At 45.8% G+C, this 21,767-nt stretch overlaps 1 protein-coding gene across 1 annotated transcript in view; it reads left to right on the top strand.

Moving 5' to 3' along the window:
- The window catches only part of CDHR3 (cadherin related family member 3), a 642,490-nt gene that overhangs the window by 183,907 nt on the left and 436,816 nt on the right, over positions 1 to 21,767 (top strand). Inside the window, exon 8 of the mRNA XM_069630086.1 lies at positions 19,941 to 20,130. Coding sequence (XP_069486187.1) covers positions 19,941 to 20,130 — 190 coding nt within the window. The remainder of the gene's footprint in view (positions 1 to 19,940; positions 20,131 to 21,767) is intronic.

The following is a 21,767-nucleotide window of genomic DNA, read 5'->3' on the forward strand; positions in this document are numbered from 1 at the left end:
TATGTGTGTGTTCCATGCCTATATAAATACCTATGGTGCTCGTTGGTCATCAGAAAGTCTCACGTGAATCAGTCCGCTGTCCAAAAACTTGTTTTTCTAACCAACTTAAATCAGATACGGAGAATGTCTCCCTTCTCCTGTTTGTATTATGGCAACGTCTCCTTCTCTTCAAAATTCCCTTTTAGTATGACATTCTTAAATAGTTTCTCGTCACTTCCTGTATCAGTTCTTGCTACTCTTTCACAATGTCCTTGGGTCTTTCTTCCACTTTTGGGATAGTTATCCAATACTCCCTTTTAGGTGTCTTTATTCTTCTCTGATTTGGGTTGCTATAACGTCTTAGCTGTGAAAATGCCTTCTTGGCTCTTAGGGCCCTCCCTCTCCTTAGGTGGTTTACTCTGAATATCTCTTCCCTCAAATGCTTCACTTGGCTTTTCTTCCATTCACAGAATTCTCTCTGATAATCTCTGCTCTTTGCTTGTTGACTTATGGGCTATTTGCCCCTCTTCCAAGGGTGTTTTGACTTTGAACTCAAGGTCTCGTCAACTGTACTGGGACGAGTTTCTCTTGCTTCATAGTGATTTTCTGATAGCGCCCCCCCAGCTCTACTTTTTTCTCCACATTACCTTTGATTCTGCAAGGGAACATCACCGGGGCTTGTACTGGCTCGGGTTCTCTTCAGTTGCTCCGCTTCTGTGTTCTTGACTCCGCCGGCATCCTGCTCTCAGTCCTCTTTCCCCAGCATCGGGTATGGTTCCGGGTAAGTGGATGCCTCGCTGTTCCCTCCATGTTGTGTTTTCAGCCTTGTTGGATGGGCGCTCTGACCACCACGAAATGGTTGTGGTTACATGACCACCAGAATTTGGATTTCTGTCTCCCGGCTTCTCACTATGTGTAAACGCTGGGCCCCCTGCGTTTTGTTTGCATGCCCAGGCCACTTCTGAAAGTCATGGGCTCCGCAACTCTCCTTGGCTCCACCTCTGTCAGGTGTGACACCGTAAGGGGGCTTCCCCTGCTTACCCTCTCGGCTCTCTCTATCGACCTCACCACTCCTCAGCGTGTGATACTCACTCTTCAGACTACTCATCACAGTTTTATGGAGGTCTCTCATTAACGAAACCGATCCTCTTTCTTGTTCGCAAAGGTATATTTTTGTTTTGTCTTCTGCCAAGTCCTTGGCTTCTATATTGTTTGTCATCTCTGAAAGCCCATATAAGCCACTAAAGGAAATGGCTTAAGGAGATCCTCATCCGAGCAGGAGTCCTTGTCCCTTGAGGGGGAGTCTCACTTGCACAAACCCCTAAGGAGGGTCAAGCGAAGCGGACTCTCCTCCCTAACCTCAAAGGGATAGGCTCCCCTTGGGGAGAAGGGCCAAATTCTCTCGATTCGTCACAATTTATTTTAGAATGTGATTTTATTGTTGAAATTCAGTTTGAATACCCAACAGTGACACAGCGAGTATTAAATAGCATTTATTGCACATTATTTTCAGGTCCATTCAATGTTTGAAAAAGGAGCACATCTCTGAAACCTGTCACCTGGACCTGTTTAATTTCAGATTTAAGGATATTAAACAATTGCAAAATGTTACTGATGTGTTACAGCCTTTATCGTTCACAATTATGAAATCTCCGGTTATGGAGTACGGATGATGCGACGGGTCATTTCCTTTCTACAATGAACTGCACTGGGCAGCGTTGAGAACCACAGAAACCTGAAGTACAACAGAAAATATTTATTTACCTCTATTCAGGAAGGGCAGGGTTGCATAGGAAGATCACCATACCCACCACTGCTAGTGTGTTCTAGATTCTTCTGCCTACATTGGGCCTTTCCTACCTAGGTGTCGACTCCTCATGCCTAGCTGAAGCCCCTATTAAAGATTTCCCAAACCTGAAGTACTATGAAAAAGCTTTAGCCACTGACGGCCCTGTTTTTTGAGATAAGTCAAATGATACGGCAGCCACTGCTTCCCAGCAACATTTGCCACAGAGCCATCTCGGAAATCTATAAAATCCTGGCCCTGAGCTTACTCATTTTGCCCACGGACTGGGATTTATTAGCTGCTTTCTGAGGAGTCAGTCCTGTAGAGCATCTATAACCCACAAATGTGAATGAAATTCTACACCAAGACAGCATTTTTGCAATGCATATTCAAGAATAAAGTGCTATGGATTGGAAACCTCTATATTAAAGTCCAGAAGGATCAACACCTCCTTCCTTATCCAGACTGTATGACAAATCGAGATATTTCATCACCTCTTCCCCAGGGGGAGCCACCCCCTTTGGAAGTAGGGTGGAGAGCCTGCTATGCTTAACTACTTTATGCCCCTAGGGGACAGGGTAAGCCAAATCCTTCTGGAGGTGGCCCCTGCTTAGGGGACAGGGAAATATTAGGGAGATAATGGAGTCATCATCCCTTTTCCCCAGAGTACAATATCTTTTTGGGCTATGCAAGAACTAAAGTCTGTGAAACCCCAGTAACAATGGCTGGCTTGGCTTCTGACCCAGACTTAATTTCATCCTCTTTAGGGAGACCAGAGATCGAATTTGTAAATTTCCTAACATACTGGAAACACAACATGCATTGACTTCATGCAAAGAAATATGCACCATATGTAGAATCAAGTTATGCAGATTTGTGTATAACTGACACCATTTGCAGTGATGAATTCTGGCATTATTGCCTAAATTCTAGTAATTCTGCACTACAAATAGCCTTATTTAAAATCTGGCAAGTAATCGAAAGTTGGTTTACGATTTAGCAGATGAGGGGGAGTGGAGCCTGGGATAAGAATAGAGTTTTATTAGATGATAATGGTGTTTTTTTATTTATAATTTGGCTGTTTGTTTGTGCATATACTCGGATTACTATGCGATTGACGGAACTTTCATTCAGGTATCTCTTTGGGTTTTGCATGATTTTGATTGTAAATGCTACAGATTTCATCATGTCTTAATTGATTTTATAGAATTTGAATGTTCTTATGTTTTGTATTTATGTGAAAAGTTCTTCGGAACTGAAACAAATTACATTTTTTAAAATGTAATTCTCTTTAGTGAAGACTGCAGAACGATGGACAAACTAGTTCAGGTGATGAACCAATCTGAAAGGAGTATCCGCTCAGCCCACATAGCTTAATTGCACCACAGCGCACATTGGGAAGAGAGACGCTTGCAGAAACAGAACGTCAGCTGCTGCGTTACACTTGGACCTGCACCTGGAGAATGCAATGCGGCATGGCTGGCAAGAAACAGAAGCCGGGGACTTTGGCAGCCCGAGCTAGAATGGTGTGTCTTAACAGGTCGAGACAGAACCGGAGGAGGAACCACCCACAAGCTCTTGCACCATGCAAGCAGGAATCTGGAGAAAAAGCCCACTGCCACAGAGTCCAGTTGAGTCATCTGCGGCCAGACGAGGGATAGTCAGCTAACATTGCCCTCACAGCACATCGCTTGCCAAATACATGTATGTAGTGGCTTCTGAGGAATGGGAGTCGGGCAACAAGGACAGAGAAAGAACTGAGAGAATCCCATATGGGGAGGGAAATCAAAAGAAGCCCCTGTGTGGGGAAGAAGCGGAGAAGCACCAGAGTGGGGGGAAGAACCAAGAAGCCCAAAGTGGGAATCGAGATGGAGAGGAGCCCTGGTGTGGGGAAAGAACTGAGGAGCCTAGAGTGGGAATTAAGCCAGAGCAAACACCTGAGTGGGGAAGGAAGAGACCGAAAGAACCCAAGAGTACAGAAAGGGGAAATAGAAAAGGGTAGAAGAACTGTGAGACCCAAATTTCAAGGAGAACCCGAAAGACCGGGCTGGAAACCTGGGATGACAGCACACTAACTCCACTTTTTTTTTTTATTGTTTTTTAACTGTGAACATAGACAAAGGCACATGGTAAAAAGAGAAACGGGTGGAGTTGGAAGCCAGCAGCCACCCCTTTTCCTTGGCCAAGGCCCAAAGTATGTCTTGGTGGTTTGGTATTTCTTTTAAGCAATGGGGATAGGAAGTAGATTAGAATAAAATTCCTGCTCAGAGGACTTCATGTATGTTTAGCCACCTTGACACACCGACGGGAACCCCTTTTGACATTTATTTGTATAGAGTAGGGATCAGTATCACTGAACAGGTAAAAAGTCAGTGTTTTCTGAGAATAAAAAAAGTCTGGAAATCATGCCTCCTTGTCCGTCTCCTGATCCTGACTTACCACGACTGTAAATGCTGAAATCCAAGGAATGTGTTTGTTCTTAATTCCAGTTGTTCTCAGAAAGGAATGGACACCTCCAAGCCTTAGAGTCCTTTCATCTCAGGTTCTGACAAGTGAGAACACTGCAGCGGTGCAGCAATGTAGACTAGTCATTGGAGCACCAAACTTGCTCCTGTGCTAGCAGAAGTCCCAGCCATGCCATGTGAAGGCAAGAGAATATTGTAAACCAAATATGAAGCTATATGTTATGGTTTCCCATATGCAGCAATATGGTCGTGATTGAGCTCTGCATATACTGGTGGATGGCTGGAAGTTGCCGTATTGCAGAAATGCCAAGAACAAACGACAAATCTAAATTATGAAAGTCCAGCGTAGAGATATGTTTGAAAGAGCGAACAGAGGCACTGTTACACCTGCCTTTTGCACCAATAACTTGTTTACCCGCATTTCCTGGCTACGTGCACAACACACTGCTCCATGCCCCTTGTGCTTGGTGTTGTTTCTTGCAATTCGGAAGAAGGGGACACGTACAACAGGGAACCAAATGCCTACTTTTTACACAACAAAAGTGCAACTATTGTCCAGTCCATACAGTTTATAGTCTGAATCTTTCTGCTACTCCTCTCACATCCCAAACACTGCTATGTCCCTCGTGAAAAACTTGGCCTACCCAAGCTCACCAGCATAGCACAAAGTGTAATAATTGTGTTCGCCAGTCTGTCATCTAATTTCGTCTTCCTTCTCTATGTGCGAGGCCTCTCTGCACATCCTTGGTGGTCCTTTGCACAGGTCTGCTATTGTCATATACCATTAAATAAGCATACCGACTTCCGTATTCCACACCCTGCTGTTATCAGTGAGCACATTGTTTTTCCCTGTCTAAAGCTGTATTTCAACACTGTCTCTTTGTACTTGTGATTCAATGTTACTTTGCCCCAGTCCCCAGGGCATATTTCGGGAGTTTCATGGTCATGGAATATCTTTCATCATAGTGCTGCTTTCACTCCGTTTGGTTCCTATTCTCATGCTGCCCAATGTCATTATCTGATATATTAAGTTTTTATGACGGTCAACCAGGGCAGAATTGGGCTCACTTGGACTTTCCCTACCCTTATCAACAGGAACGGCAACAGCCATGTGACTCTGTTGTGTACCCGCCTGTGAACGGGTACTGCTTCCATCCAGGTGTGCTTTAGATCTTTGATGGAAGTGGCTGCCAGCTGGAGGCTTCCTTTGATTAATCTATTTGCTTTATCTGTTTGCCTTTGGCTTGTGTTTGATATAGAGCTGCCTTTACTTGTTTGATATTGTACTCTGCCAGAAAGGCCCCCTTCTGTGAAATTAACTGGATTCTGTTGTTGTAGCCAACTCTTTAGGAAAGCCTACTCTTCTAACAATGTCTCATCAAGTCAATCACCATTCTGCTGTAGTTTTCCTGGTTGAGAACAAGGTGGGGTTCTGTCCACTTGGATAGGTAATCAACCATCACTATTCCATACCTGATCTCAGGTTCCAGCAGATCAAGGGGACCAATACAATCCAGGCCTCTGTCCCATGGTGCTTTGGGAGATAGGGTTTGTGTGGTAGGTGGGTCCCCTAGCTCTGCAGCAGAGCCTTCCTGATGTGTAACTACTTGTCATTCGTATGGTGTTCATTTTTGTATTTGTATTTCTTGATTTGTATAGCGCCCCTGGCACTGGGGCATCTGGGAGCATATCTTAAGTTACAGAGACAAATATTACAAGTACATGACAATGTAAGATACAGTAGAAGTACATACAGCAATAAGAGATATATACATTACAGGATAAACAGAAACTGGGAGACAAGCAAAAATTAGGTCATCTGTAGTCCTATTTACAAAAACAGATGTGTACAAATATGTGTGCATGATGATAAACAGGTAGTGAGCAAAGGGATGGCCACTGGAGGAAGTAAGACCGCTACATAGAGTGGTTGTCACGGTCATAAAGCCACTGTTTAGTTTTACTCTTGAATGAGTGGAAAGAAAGTTTTGACCTGAGTGTGTGCCATAATTTGGTAGCGAGCAAAGGGAAGCTACTTGCACCCGCTTTCTGCAGCTTAAACCTGGGAATAGCGAGGCAGTGGGCTTGGGCAGTTCTCTGTGGATGAATGAATGCGCGGGGTGTAAATCGGCTAGCAAGGTAGATGGGGGAGGGGGGGGCTGGTTGGCAAGACACTTCTGGGTGAGAGTCAACGTTTTCAAGGAGATTCTCTGAGCTACTGAGAGCCAGCCCAAGTTGCATCTGGTGTCGGATATGTGCTGATTTCTAGGAATGTTGAGGGCTGCCCTGATGGTGTTATTCTTGTAACCTGCAGTTTATTTAGGTTACGTTGGCTCGTCCCCAAGTAGAGAGTGTTACAATAATCAATCTTTGACATGATGGGCGTTCTGGCTAAGATGGTGCAGTTAGCCATTAAGAGAAAGGGGCGGCATGCAGTAATGAGTTTGCATGTGTAGGCGGAAGCTGACGTTAGAGTTAGTTTGTCTGGAAAGTGACAAGGTGTAGTCAAGGTAGATGCCTAGAGTTTTGGTATCCTTGGAGACCTTGATCGTATTGCCATTGATGATAAAGGACTTAAATGCAGGATCTAGTTTATTGAGATGATAGTGAGAACCAAGGATGAAGAGCTCAGTCTTCTCATCATTGAGACAAAGCTTGTGTTGAGCCATCCAGGCCTGGATGTCCAGGTAGACCTCATTCAGGGATTTAGTATTTAGTGTCCACTGTATGATCTCCAGTGATAGGGATGAGTATCTGGGTGTCATCTGCGTAGTTCGTGTAGGTGACACCCAGATAGTCAAGAATATCAAATAAGGGTTTAGTGAACACATTGTAAAGTGTGGGTCGAAACACAAGAACCCTGGGGGAAGCCACATCGAACAGGTGAGGGCTCGGTGGCAGCTGAGGGGGAGAAGACCCACATAGATCTGTTATCTAGGAATGATCTGATCCAGGAGGTGGCAGAGTCTGAGAAGTTGGCAGTTTATGTGAGGTGCTGACAGAAGATTTGGTGGTTGACCAGGTCAAAGGCTGCTGATAAGTCTAATAGGAGTAGCAAAGCCAGTTTCCCTTTGTCTTTCAGATCCTCGATTTGTGTTGTCAAATAGATTAGGGCAGTTTCCGTCCCATGCCTGGGCTGAAAGCCTGATTGCCTAAGACCAAGGAGTTTGTTGGATTCTGAGTACTCCTGTATCTGTAGGTAAGCAGCGCAGTCCAATATTTTAAGCAAGACCCACACGTCTTTCAGGTTATCAGGAACAATGCCTGTATTGAATGATGTATTGATGAGGGCCGTAATGAATGGAGCTAGTTCATGTGCGGCCTCCTTAATGGTGGGGGATGGACACAGGTCACCTTGGCAATTTGATGGTTTGAGCTTGTTGATGATGTTTTCAACCTCTGTGGTGCTAAGTGGTGAGAAGCTGAAAGGCCTGCAAGTCAGAGAGGTGGTGGGGGTGTTGTTGTAGCGTGTGGGTGGAAGAAGCTGATGGTCAGTCTGGAGACAGGTTTGTTTAGCGTTTATTTTGGACTGGAGTGTGGCAATTTTGCCAAGGAGGGCAGATTGTATGTTTGTACACCATGTACTGTCTTTGCTACAGGTGTCAGGAGGAGTTGCTGGAGATTGAAGTTCTTTAAGAATCTTGAAGAGCTCTTTGGTGTTAGACTCCGCTTCCATAATGCGTTTGTTGTAGGTGTCTTTTTTGGCCTGGAAGTTCACCTCTTTATAGTTGAGGGATGCTATGGTAAGGATGTCTTCATTGGCGTCAAAGGGATGGCTTTTCCAACGGGCTTCAGCCATCCGTTTGTCTTTGCGAAGTCCCCTTAGGTGTGGTGTAAACCAAGAATTAAGGTGAACGCAGGGTTTGGGTTTCCTGAGCTTAATTGGGCCAATAGTGTTCAATGCTTTGAGCATGGACTGGTTGAAGGTGTCAACTAATACTGTGGGATCAGTGCATGATGATGCGACATTGTTCAATAATATAGGGGACAATGTCTTGTTTGAGGCATTGGTCTGTAGCTTTAATGTTGATGGTAATCGTGTGATGGTCTGACCAAGCGCACAGTAAATTGGCCTGTAGATTAATACTGCAGTTTATGTCGACTAGCCGGTCAAGGGTTCTCCCTTTAGAATGGGTCGGTTCCAGGATATAGTTGGCGAAGCCCAGGTCAGTTAGAGTATTGGCCAAATCAAGAGCTGTTGGGTCGTTAAGGTCTTCGAAACCAAGGTTGAAGAGGCCATGTAAGATAATTTAGGGTTTAGTTTTAGCTTTATCAGCTATGATGGACATAATGTCATCCGAGAAGGTGGAGACGGGTCCAGGTGGTCGGTATGAGATGTAGGGTGGCAGTTTGGTTGGGTGAAATGGAGGGTTTGACTGACAATAATTCTGCTGATGGGATTTGTTGGTTGCTGATGCTTCTAATGCCAATGGAGATTTTGTGAATGAAGGCGACACCTCTGCCTTTCGACTGATTGGTATTGCAGTCACCACTAATAATGGTTTAACCAGAGGGTATGGCGAGAGCTAGTAAAGGCCCAGAGGCAGCATGTAGCCAGGTCTCTGTTATGGCCATGAAATCAAGGTCCTGGGTTGTGATGAGATCAGCAATGTCCAGGGCATGCGCACGGAGTGACCTAGCATTGATCAGGGCACCCTTGATCAGAGGTTCTTTGGAGTTGTGTGGCTTGTGGCCATGGGCGTTCGGAGGTGAGGTTATAACGTCCACCGATGGCTGTTTGGGAGGTAGTGTTTTTTGTGCAGGAACTCTAGGTGATGTGAGATCGCTTCTGAGGTTGAGAGACAGGGCGGAGGAATTTAGAGCGTAGTCTAGTATTCCTGAGGTGCAGGGCGCAGGGTTGGTTTGGTGTGGGTTTGGTAGCGAAGTGTTCCAACCACAGTGCAGGGGAATCCAGGTAGGGATTGCTAGTGAAGGGAGTATGCATCGTCTAAGTGTCAGTGTAGAGGTGACTCGAAATACCAGAGACGGGGGTGGGCGCCCTCTGAGCTATAGGGCAGATGTAGTTCGGGCTGCTAACTAGGTGAGACGTGGTGAATTTCAGTAACTCAAGAGGAGTGGGCTGGATAGGCAGGCTGTAAAAGAAGGTGCATGCAATGGAGGTTCTGAGAAGAAGTAGCCTCAAAGTGTTTTGCGTGAGGTAGTGCCAACACATAGTGAGCTACAGTCTAGCGAGGAGTGGGCAATAAGTATAGCACCAGGCTGAACTAGCCAGACAGTGTGTGTAGCGTGCACAGGTAGTACATATATGTAAACAGAGGGAATGTTGACGTGGTCTATTCTCTATTCAGAAGGTGTTACCATTGCAGAGGCAAGGTAAAGGTACGTGCGTAATCATGTCCTTGGCCACAATATTTCAGAAGGAGCCGCTATAGAAGCCATGCAGGCATTCTGGCTTGCAGTCTAATGCGCATTAGTACACAGAATATCATGCTAGTAATACTTAAACGGAGAGTGCAGCGGAGCAGAAAGACCAGGATTGGTCGATATAGACGATGATAGTAGGTACAAAAAGCAAAGTATGGTGATGCAATCCGGCAATAGTTAAAGGTGCACACAGTGGGTATATGTGCGAGGTGGAAGAGCATTAGCAAGGAGGAGGAAGTAGCGAAAAAGGAACAGTGCAAGATGCACACACTAATCGCAATGGGGAAGGCAATTCTATGTAAGATGTAGATTTGTATCAAGGTGGCATAGTACTGAGTACCGGTCTTTCCATGTCATTAGCCACCTGAGACAACCAGTATGCTTCTCTCATTTTGTGTTTTGTAAGGGTGGCTTCCAAGTCCTTCGCGTGCTGTGGCAACGATTGTCAGACTTACTCCAAAAGGAGGGCTAGGTATGCACCCACTAAATACGATGTGCTCTGTCGGTGATGTCAGGATCTCTTTGACTGAATGTTGCAGTGCCTCCTATAGGCATCTTTCATTGCCCTAACCTTTATTCACAGATGTTCAGACTCTCTGTAGTGTGACGTTACAATTCACTATTTCAGTGCTCTCCTTTTAGCTCGCTCTGTCCCCCTCTTCACCAAGGACATCTTGGAGGGGAGGCCACTATACGTTCATCCTTCAAGAATGTTGTGTGTGCTTGCTCTCTGCAGGACAGGGACGATGCACAGGCAGCTAGGCTCTTCTTCCACTGTAGGCGTGAATTCTTGTAAATCTACTGCCAGCCTTGCCAGTTTCGATCTTGCATCTTCATTGGTAGGTTCTGAAGTAATCTGTTTCCCAAGCTTTGGTGAACATTGCGTTTTCAATCACAGAATAATTCTTTTCTGATGCAGACAATGCATTTAACATAAAGGGACCATATTTTAAGTCCCTTTCTTTTTCTGGGCCAGAATCAACCCTAACCGGTATGTGTTTGCATTACTGATGCATGTGTCTAGCTGGGGGTCATATGGTGAGAGACGTGGAGCGTTCACAATGTGAGACGTGACACCAGTGAATGAAGTTCCCGGGTCTTGTCAGGACTCGGCTCTTCTTCAACAAGGACACTTGAGCTCAGTTTTTTCAGAGAATTTCAAAACAAACTATGCGCAATACTCAGTCCCAGAAACGTTTTGAATGTTTCCTTTAAGATGGGGCTTGGGCATCCGTGATCACTTTGAGAAGGTACATGCACCCTTGCACTGTATGTTTGCACTACTCCTTCGGCAGGTATATGATAGGTTATTTATAACGCACTTAATACCCAGCGGTTTCTAAGCGCGGACCAAGGATCGAACCTTTGTTGCGCCATGTCATCTTGCTTCCAAGGCGAGAACGTTGCCGCTGAGCTATCCTCCCGCCTAACCCTACAAACTGCAAATGTTTTCAGGCCCTCTTTGTGGCCTTGCTCATCTTCTCCTATCTATCCTCATATTATCCAGTATATACTCGAAGTTTCAGATGCCATCAGCCAGTCCATTATCCCTTTGTGAAAATGAAGCTGCTTAGGGGAGCATTCAGGTATAGCTTGTTTTGTTTGTTTGTTTATTATTTATAATGCGCATCATACCCGGGGGTAACAGGGCACAGCAGTTACAAGTATATGTATTTATTTATTCATTTGTTTACAATGTCCAAGACCCGGAGGTATCATGGCGCCAGTACAGTTAGTGATCATGCAGTAGGATGATGGGTGGCAAAGCCAGGGGCATGCAGATGGGATGAGGTCCCTTTCAATCATGCTCCATCTCTCTGTGTACATCGGCTGCCACTGGTTTGGCAAAGTCTGGTTTCACAAAGTGATGGAATCGTAGTCTAGAAGGGTGAGTGGCGCCACAAAGGTGCCACTCGCTACATACTAAAGATTGGTTTGCAATTATGTTTAGATTGGATCTCCCGGGCCCCATGTGTTAATTCCAATGCTTGCAAATTTTCGTGAATATTGCTGCCCTGCGCTGGAGAGAAGGCTGTGCGCGTGCGCGCGCGCGCCCAAGAGAGTATGAATGGGTGTGTGTGAGTGAGTCTCTGTGCCTGACAGCATGTGTATATGTGTCTGTGTGACAGTGTGACCCATACATGCGTTTGGCTTAAGATGACTGCATGCAACTGCAGCATGAACATGTTTTGAAGTTGCAATGCTGGCATATTTTGTGCGATGCAACATCATGAATGTGTTTCATAGTGGCAATGCTGGCATATATTGTAGCCACAGTATCATGAACTATTGTAAAATACTTACGTACTGTTGGTGATCTGGCGTCCATAGTGTTTTATATGGGCTACCGTTGTGATGACCTTCGAGATGGGCACTTCAAGCAAATAAGAGACTATATCACGTAGATCCACTGCCACAAATGTCCATTGCTCAGACATTTACATAGATACCGGAGCTATGACAATCATGACTCTACCTCTAGGTCCACAGTCGCTAGTGGTCACTGTAACTGGTGGGACTCAAACCAGCTCCAGAGTCATTTTCCTGGAGATTTTTTCGTGGAGCACCAGCCAGCCTAGGTAACTTTGACCTGGTGATTGTTGCAGCAGGAGTTCTAGGGTTAGGTGAATATCCCACCGGTGAAACGGAATTGGTGCAATTTGCCAAAAAGTAATTTTGTTTTTGTTTTTTTGTTAACGCAAATTCGAGCAGGAAAAACCCCTAAATGGCCACTCTGTGGGTGAAATTGTCAAATAGGGCGTATTTTGCCAGGGATCAACCAATTTTCACGTGTAACGGATTTAGCCATTTTGCCCCACCCCTAACTAACCAGGATCGCGTGGGTATCGCAATGCACAGAGTCCCATAGACCTTTGGCAGCTGGCAATTAACAATGTTTTACTTTTCAGCGGCAAAGTTGGATCATGCCTGTGGCTGCGAGCATGGAGATTGGGCACTCGTCGACTTAAAGCAGATCCTGGATTGGAGCAGCCTTAAGATAGAACATAAGAATTCGGAAGCATTGTTTTCTTTGGCGGTTCTGCCAGAGAAATCTGAAGTCCCAAATGGCGTTATCATCATTTCGTCAGCAGCAACAGCATCGGAGAAAACGTGAAGTACTGCATTCATATCAGCATTGATCGTGAGACTGGCACTTAGACCATTGCAACATGAACCATGAACGAAGGCACTTCCAGCCCAGTCCATGTGATTCATGCAGATGCATTATGCCACTCCCATTGCATGACTCTGACAACGAATGCCACAGAAGACACAAAGTGTAATTTCTCTTGCTGTCCACATCAGAAAGGGCTTACTGGGAACCTACTGCCTGATGTTGTAGATGCTGATAAACTAGGCGCAGCTGAAAAGAAACTGACGAACTCGCCATATCTTGGGGGGGGGGGGGGGAGGCGGGGGAGAGAGATGAGCAGCTCTCATTTAGTTGAGCACAGTTTGAAATCTAAAATGGTGGCTGGCCTTAAAATAACCTTGGGCCAAGACTCTCACATGTCGTCTGACACTACGATCATGAGCCAATCCAAAGTCAAGCCAGTCCACACCACTAAGAGTCACCAATTGTAGGTGAATTCCACCTTACGGGAGGGGAAATAGGAGTGTAAATGCAGTCCTTCACAGTCTCCAGGTGTGGGGCCTTCGAATTGGTCCTAGAAGGGAATACGTTATTTTGATACCCATTCCTTTGCGCATGGAAAGGTCATCACTGAATATTTTTACCTCACTTTCTTTGCCATAAAAACGTGCAGGGGAAAACACATGCAACTGTAAAATTGTGCACAATGATTCCCTTCCTCCCGTCTCTAGCCTCCTGGCCCTCCCTCCCCTATTACTTGGGGGTTCTAGAACTTAACTCAATTGAGAAAATAGAATATTTTTATATTTTGTACTCCTGAGTTGGACAGACCTTCAGTTGGAAAAGTCTGGGCCAAGCAGCCTACAATAAATAATACCTCCAACTATCCTTGTGTTGCTGTCATCTCCTCCATAACAGCTGGCGAATAGCAGCCCGTCAGCAGGTTGACTCCCCCCCAAAAGCCTGCATGCCAACTGCGACACAAGTCTCCTTCCAGTCGCTCCTGCCTGAACTTCTGCCCATCTTCTCGGGGTTCCCCTGAGAATCGGCAAAGCCTCCATGCCTGTTCGTTCAACTGCCCCACCTGCAGCAGTGCCCCGCAGCCCAGGCACACCCCTCTGACTGTTGCAGACACTGTAATGGCCTTAAGCCCGTCCAAGCTAGCTCACGCCCAGCCTGTGGCTGCCTGCCCAGGCTCCTGCCATCTTTACACACGTTCATCGGGGGCTCATTGCTTTACGTGATACCGTAGCCCTCTCCTTCTTCATTCTTGCACCTTCATCTATGTGCCTGAAAACACACCACCTTCCCTGGACTCCCCTTCTCCCAGATATATCTGTTAAGCCACTCGCACAGGTGGACCAGCAACCACAGACTTGCCTCCTCAAGGGTGCCGACCTACCCTTGAAACTCAATTTGGGATGATGTCTGGCCTTGTGAGCTCACATCAGAGAATGAAGAATTTGGATCACGCTGCCACTGCTTCGCTTACAGAGCATATTACAGCCCTTGGGTACAAGTTCATCACTTAACCCGACTGCAAATACATCCCTCCTTCCATTTTACCTACTGCACAGCTGCCCCATGTTGGACCAAGGTGACGGTGCTGTCTCATTAAACACAAGTGGGCATACAACTAATCCAGGCAGAGACATCAATATACATTTGCTAAACCCTCCGAGGCCAATTATAACTATCCGAATCCCCCTCTCCCCCCACCCCTGAAGTTCCTATATAAGCCAGGCTTACACCATACCCTGGAAAAGGTGGAAGTCAGAATATCTCACTTACCTGGAGGCAACATACAGTTCTGTAGTAGATCCAGATCAGAGGATTTTGATGCAAATGTGTTGCATAGGGTCAGAAGCCTAGTAGGTGTGCAGGCACCTCCAGTCTCTTCACCAGACCCTACTTGGTGAACGAACGGGCTTGTTCTAGTCCACGATGCCCGGATTATGACAAATTCTACCTCTCTAGAATCAACATAGTGACTGAGTCACCTCTTCCATGGAGGCTACCAGCTGTAAGGGGAAACTGGAGGAGTATGTTGAGGCTCTTATAGAGATAGCTGCCATCTACAACCTCTGTACATTTTTGGTAGAGGTCATCCGTGACACGGTAATGGTCCATACGAACAATAAACAAACCGCAAAGAAATAAGGGACAGGCTGTGACAGGCTGGCAATCCAACTGTGAACCTGACCATCACATTAGCCCAAACTGTTGAGTAACCAATGGTATGGAGCTCTGCTGCCACAAGAGAACAAAACACATTGGGCCTCATTCCGAGTGTGGCGGCCAGGAAACAAGGGTGCCGGTAAGATCACTGGCACCCTTGTTTCCGGACCGCCACACTGAAGGTCTGACCCTGCTGGGCGCTTCGGTCCCGGTAGACAGTCGTCATGGAAGCACAGCACCGTTAGCAATGGTGCCAGTGCTTCCATCTCCCCACTTCCATGGAGTCCTATGGGACTCTAAGGGAATGGGGAGTGATCGAATCTGCCGCCTGACTTCCCGCTCAGCCGGGACATGTAATGTCCCGGTGGCACCGGAAAATCAGGCGCGGATTCATTGTTTCCGGGTCGGCGGCAACCCGCCGGTAGCACGGGCGGGTTAACGCCGACCTTGGAATGAGGCCCATTGTCAGAACCCAATAAGCCTGTGTTAGGCAAGATTGTATGCAGTACCCTGTGGGACACTGCACCAGCCTTGTCCTCTTGGCAATAGTTAACCCAACCTTTGGTATAAGCATGTACTAAACAAGTTCTCTCAAGAGGGGTTAATGTGAGCTGTAAGGTTGTAACAAGAGTTTCACAATGACAGTTATTCAAATAAACAATTATACACAAGGTTTCTTGATAAAACAATTATTAATTCATTTAACAGTCAGTTGAATAAGCCTTCTTTAGAAAGGAGCAATCATGTAACACAAAATATACTACAATAAATACACACTCTGTTTCACTAAATCAATAGATACCCATTGGGGATGGCACACAGACACTTCCTACACCCTCAGGTGACTTAAATAACTAGGACACTGTGGACATTGATTCATCACTGGCACATTTAGAGCAATACTGAGTGGGGTGTCAAAGGAAATGTTTTGGAGGGACAAAACAATGGTTAACAAATATTCTTAAGCAGGTAAGTACTTTTTGACCCCCCCCCCCCCCAATGCAAAGTAAATTAACCCTTTCCGAGCAACACAAGTTATGGAATGTGTGACTTTTTGGAGGGACAGATTAAAACAAAAAATTTAGACGAAAGAAGAGTTTTTCAGGGAGCCAGGACAGCCAATGTCACTTGAGCAAAGTCTAGGGGAGCTGAAGTTCTTCTTGCAGGTAAGTAAAAGTCTTGCACAATGTTTTAGAAATGTTTGTAGACATGCATTCCCTGAAGGGCCACAAGCTGGGAGGGGCAAAGCTGCAAGCAACTCTGCAAAAGGGCAACCAAGACAAATCTCAACTGAGAGCTAGCAAGGCTACACAACAAGAGGTAAGCAACCCCTTAGTTTTACAGTATCTTTGAAGAAATTGGTTCCAGCTGGCTTCTGTTCCAGTTGTAGGTCTGCAGATCCGGTGTTCCTGGGCTTAAGTTGTGTGGACAAGAGGGAGGATGTCCGGGGACTCCAGCACTACGAATTAAAGGTCAGCTGCAGCAATGGGCAAAATTCAGATCAGCAGCCCTTTGCGGTTTCAGTTTACTTGCGTCTCTCGCAAATAGCACCACCGCGGTTCTTGGATACGTTAAAGGACTTTCCTCACATCTGGGGTCCAGCACACTGTTGAGGTGGCTCAGGCTTGGTCAGTCTTGCTTCATGGGTGTCCGGAGGATCTTCCTGGAGCTCAGGTCTGACTTAAAAACGATGCACTCGATTTGTTGTTCCTCTCCCTGGCAATCGGCTCCTGCAGCAGCAGCAGAAGTACAGCAAGCTCAGAGAGGTTGTCCAGACAAGTTCGCTTTGGGGATGATTGGGGAGTTTCCCACTCTGTCTCTAGCTTCACTGCTCCCATCTTCACTACCTGCCTTTGCTCCTCTCCTAATCTCTCCTCCTCTCTCTCTACGCTCCTTCTCTTCATCCCTTTCTCTACTCTCTATGCCCTGTCCATGCCTCTCTCCTACCATGTCACTTATCACAGTCTCTGCCCATCTCCTCCAAATATGCCCCCGCCTGTTTCACTCTATCCTAACCACTACTCCCATTACCACCTTGCACTCCATCCACACCCTTCTTACATACTCTCTCTCTATTTTTTTTCTCTAATCCCCCCTACTCATTATGCCCCGTTCTCTATTTACTCTCCTTTCACACCCGTCCCTCGTCATTACACTACACTCGACTGTTAACCTCTCTCCAGGGTCGGATTGGCCCCTCGGTCTTTCGGCTGAAACGTCCCTGAGGAGTGGGAACCGGTTTCTGGCCATGCCTGGGCCAGTTTGGAAGAAAGAAAAATTGAAAAAAAAAAAAGATTTTTTTTCCCACTTTTTTTTTTTCTTCAAAAAGCCTTTCATCCTTCTTAGGTCGATAAATGAGTACCAACAGAGGTTTGGTGATATTGTATGCATATTTGTTCTATAAAAATGAGCTTGAGCATAAGTGCTATACAATAACATTATCATTTGGCCTTCGATACAAAAAAAGGTCCATGACCATAATAACGAAGCTGTATGAACTGATTAAGGTGATCACTAGAGACTATCTGAAGATAATTTATTAAAAAGTGGCTAAGAGACAAGTCAACCAACCTCAGCAGAAGGGAGACATTCTCCTGACTTTAAGTTGTTAAGAAAAGCGGTGGGGTCTGTTAGGAGAGTCGGGCGGTGGGCGGTTTCAGTTATAGACATTCACTGACAACTGACGAGCACCTAGCTAGTTTTGTTAGGTAGGGACCACTTATAGAATAGGGAAATATAGGATTTATTCATATTCCTTAATAAACATACCAGTGAAATGTCTAATCAGAGTCCGTCTCCTCCTTCTGACCTACCACACTGGGCTTGCTTCTTCCAACAATCCTTCCAGCTCCCATTGGCCTCCCTGGTCACAGGGTCCCCGTAGCTAATCGCTGGATCTGACAAATGAAACTTGCACTTGCTTTAAGAAGGGTTTGAGCCTGACCCTCTTCTCTGTTTGCAGGGTGGCTGCCATGTGCTCCAGCTGCCGTTTTTTCCTTGTGTGTTTTTCCATGCGCTGGTGACATTTGTTCCAATTGTGGAGGATTTCGGTCTACCCTGATCTCCTACAGTCCCTGCTCACTCTGGTTTCTGCTGCTCTACCATCCCCCTGGGGTAATTCTGGGGTTCATAGGTCCCATTCCATTCCTTTTCTCGATTCCAATCCCCTAGTTGCCTTCATGGATTTCTTGGTTGTGCCTAGGTGCATTTTGGGAGTTTCCGTTCTGTAAAAGATAAGAGAACTCTGGCCATAAGAGAGGCTTGCAGTGATTGTGGACGGGCCAGTGGTACCAGTAGTCATTTACAAAACACAATCAGGGGGTTTAGTGCCCCCATGGTGGAGGAGGTTGTGATTGCCCAGGTGTCCCATTTAAAGGTAAATTGTTTGGAAAGGGTCACCATCTGTGAAGCGAGTTACTAGAAGGATGTTTGACACTGATGGTCAAAATATACACCTAGGAGGCACCTGGAGAAGCAAAGTCCTAGCTAGAAGGTGAGAACAATGTAACCCCCTTAATCCTACTGATCAAATGGCTTCCAGTGAGCCAGATTGGTCCAGGGCAGACATTAGTGGTAGGTGGAGGAATGGGTCAGTGAAGGGAGTCTGTCAGACCCTCCGAGGCGGGGGTGACCAAGCACTAAGAAAAGGCAGAAGAACAGTGACCGCACCAAGACGGCTTGGGAGCAATCTTTTCTGCTAAAGAGATTTTGCAGCTGCCTTGACTATTTGGACTAAAACTGTGTCCGGTGTTGAAGCCAGTGGCCACGGTAGGAGGACCCAGCGCAACTAGGTCTACAAGCATGTTCAGGGACCCCTGGAAACCTGCAGCCCAAAGATGAAGTGCAGACTTCTTCAGTAGATGATGCACGCGGCTCAGGCGGGAGCCAAACAGAGAAACGTATAAGCGACATTTCTGATCTTTGACTGTGGACAAGATCATTCCCTGTGAGTGAACTGGGCAGTCGCAGGGTGTGAGAACAGGATAGCCCCTTTGATCTCTAGAATGGGCATTTGTTTGTTTCTTTATTAATGCTACCCTTGTCTGTGTCCACTTGGCTCACTCGTGAAACGTAGTCTCATGATTTGGATGTTGATTGCTCTTGTTTCACTTGTGCTGTACAGTTCGCCTTCATTGGCTGGTTGAGTGGGAGTGGTTTGTGTCCTATCCGAAAAAACGAGACATCTACACTATGAGGATAAAGTAGGGCCCCATCGCTGGAACAGAGCCTGAGATATTCATCCACTTAGTTTGGCCTGCGCACCAATTGCTTCTCTCTGCCCATTCTCCTCTTGTGATAGCGCAACGGCACCCCATGTTTTGCATGGAGCCTGGACACCACAACAATAAAACCACGCTCTTCCCTGTAAAGGAATACTACTGACATAATAAATTAAACAATTTTTGGAATAAAAGTACTTATCACAAAAGTCCTGAGAAGCAGCAAGAAGAGAGTAGTTTATCTAGTAGCACCTTGAATTTCAATGGACCTTTTGAGGGATGTAATTGGTGGACTTGTCAGGACGCGCTCCGAAACACTTGTGCATGAGGGCGATAGAAATAAAATATCAATTCTATTCATTTCAATGGTCATGTGATCAGCGGTTCTGGGGCTCATGTGTGGTGTTTAAGAGCTTCTGCTCTGCATAACAGGAAGTCTCTATGCAAAACCAAATCATGCTTTGCCACATTGTTGTGCCATGAGTTGTGCCTTATGCTTGCCTCACAAACGTGCTATTTCAACATGTAACAGGTTATCTTTGCGCTGCTTCTCTTAGACAATCAAACCACGTCACATGTAACAAAAATGTAAGCATGTTTTTTTTTTCAAACTGAGAATAGCAACACATTAACGGGCCAAATTGACATTTCCAAAATACTATGAAACCTTACAATAAAGAATGCTTTATCATGTATTTTAAATTGAGATGTTCTGTCGCTCAACAATGAAGTAATTAAACCCGTATGCAGTAAATCTGTGCAAAAAAAAATGAAATTGTACATCTTTTTAAAAAAATTAAAAAAAAGTAATGTTTTTGTATCTTTTCTTTTAGACACAGGTGTAATTCAGATTGCCAGAACAATAGACCGGGAAGCTGATCCTTTCCGGTTAAACCCTTCCATAAGCCTTCTGATTGGAGTGCAGGATAGTCCAGAACCAGTACATACCAACCAAACTCTCTTAACATTTATTATCGGAGACCTCAATGACAACCCACCCACTTGTGAGCAGTATGCCTTCAGGTACGCAGACTCAAAATGTGTATTAACACTTTACAATTACAAAACAAAAATGGTACCCATATGACAAAAGCAGTTTTCATCATCTGACACTTGAATTTGTTGTATTAAATTCACGTAATACCATCCATTAGGATAAGTGGCTTGTTTAGCCGGTGGTTTAAAGGCCTTAAAGTAAAGGGAGGGTGAACTAGCTACCAATTTCTGTTTTTTCCATACATTTAATCTCTATTGATGTGTAGTAATTAAGGCACTTGAGAGTTGAAATATTACCCTCTCCCTCCCACAAATTATGGTTTACAACTAATTAACACCTAACTTTATTCTGAGCTTTTACCACCTTGTAATCTGCACTCTTTTCCCCTTTTGCCCCACATACCTTTTCGTGTTATCAAGAGAACGTTTAGTTTCCCTCTATACAAACAACACAGTGTGATAACTTGTGCTGGGAAGCACCACCTTTCATGCATTGATTTGGCATCTAACTGATTTAAGTGTGATCTGTGTCATCTGCTTTCCAATTGGTGAGCCCATAAATGTGACGAGGCCAGCTTCCTGGTCTTGTCAAACGTGGGCAGGCACCCCTCAGTCATTGGTGAGAAGCATACCAGAAAACCATACACAGTTGTCCCTTCCCTGATAACGACGGTAGCATCAGAGAGGGCCCACATTTGTTCCCTCCCCTGCTGCCAGCATGCTTGCATGCAGAAACTTGTCTCCAGCCTTCCCTCGAAGTACCAATGCTCGCTGGTGCGTTCTAATGGTTGCAGATACCGGCAAGCCCAAGGATGAGAGCTGGGAAGAGAAAACCAGAACACCAGTTTGCCTGAAGTACCAACAGAACGACAACCACATTGCCACGGAGACCAGATTGCTGAAGCAGCCTGCTGAGAGACAGACCCAGTGTAGCCGTGCACTGTTACAACACAGAAATGGCAGAGGTGCCATCCTGTCCACATCTGAAAGCAGCAGTCTCCTAAACCAGCAAGGACTAATACTCAAACGATCCCAGGGAGTGGACCGCGAAACACAAACATGAACATTGAATTTCCCATGCCACTATGGCTATTACTCTGCATGACCGAATTGAAAAAGTGGGTGTGGCTTAGCCTGCTTTCGAAAACCTCCCCATGCATATATACATCCTGGGAGGGGAAGATGGGTCCAGTTTGGCCAGGGAAAGCTGTCCATTCTGTACAGAGGGAGGGAAATGTAATCAGGGGACAGGGGATGGGAAGTGTGGGTTATTTGGGTGAGGTTATCAGTGGAGGTGGAGGAGGAGGACCAAAAGACCAGCAGGAGGAAGGAAGGAGTGGTAGCTTGCGGGTGAGATTGTTGGAGCAAGTGGGGTATTGACTGATGAGAAAAAGTGGTTCTGCAGTTTGTGCATGGTTATGCGACGAGTGAGTAGATGAAGTTAGTGTAAGCAGCGGATGTGAAGTGAGTGGTACTGGGTGAACGGAGGGTGTTTGAGTAGTAGGGGGAGAGCAGTGGAAGGAGAAGAGGAGCAGAGGGAGGAATGTAGTAGTGGTACGGAGGAGTGTAGTTATTGAAGGAGGACTAGTGTTAGGAATCCATCTACCTGGCAAACTGTCCAACACCTTCCAAGCCATCTCTGGCAGCCCTTTTGCACACTATCA

This window comes from Ambystoma mexicanum, chromosome 12 (genome assembly GCF_040938575.1).
Source record: "Ambystoma mexicanum isolate Mex_15411 chromosome 12, UKY_AmexF1_1, whole genome shotgun sequence".
In the NCBI taxonomy this organism is placed as follows: Eukaryota; Metazoa; Chordata; class Amphibia; order Caudata; family Ambystomatidae; genus Ambystoma; species Ambystoma mexicanum.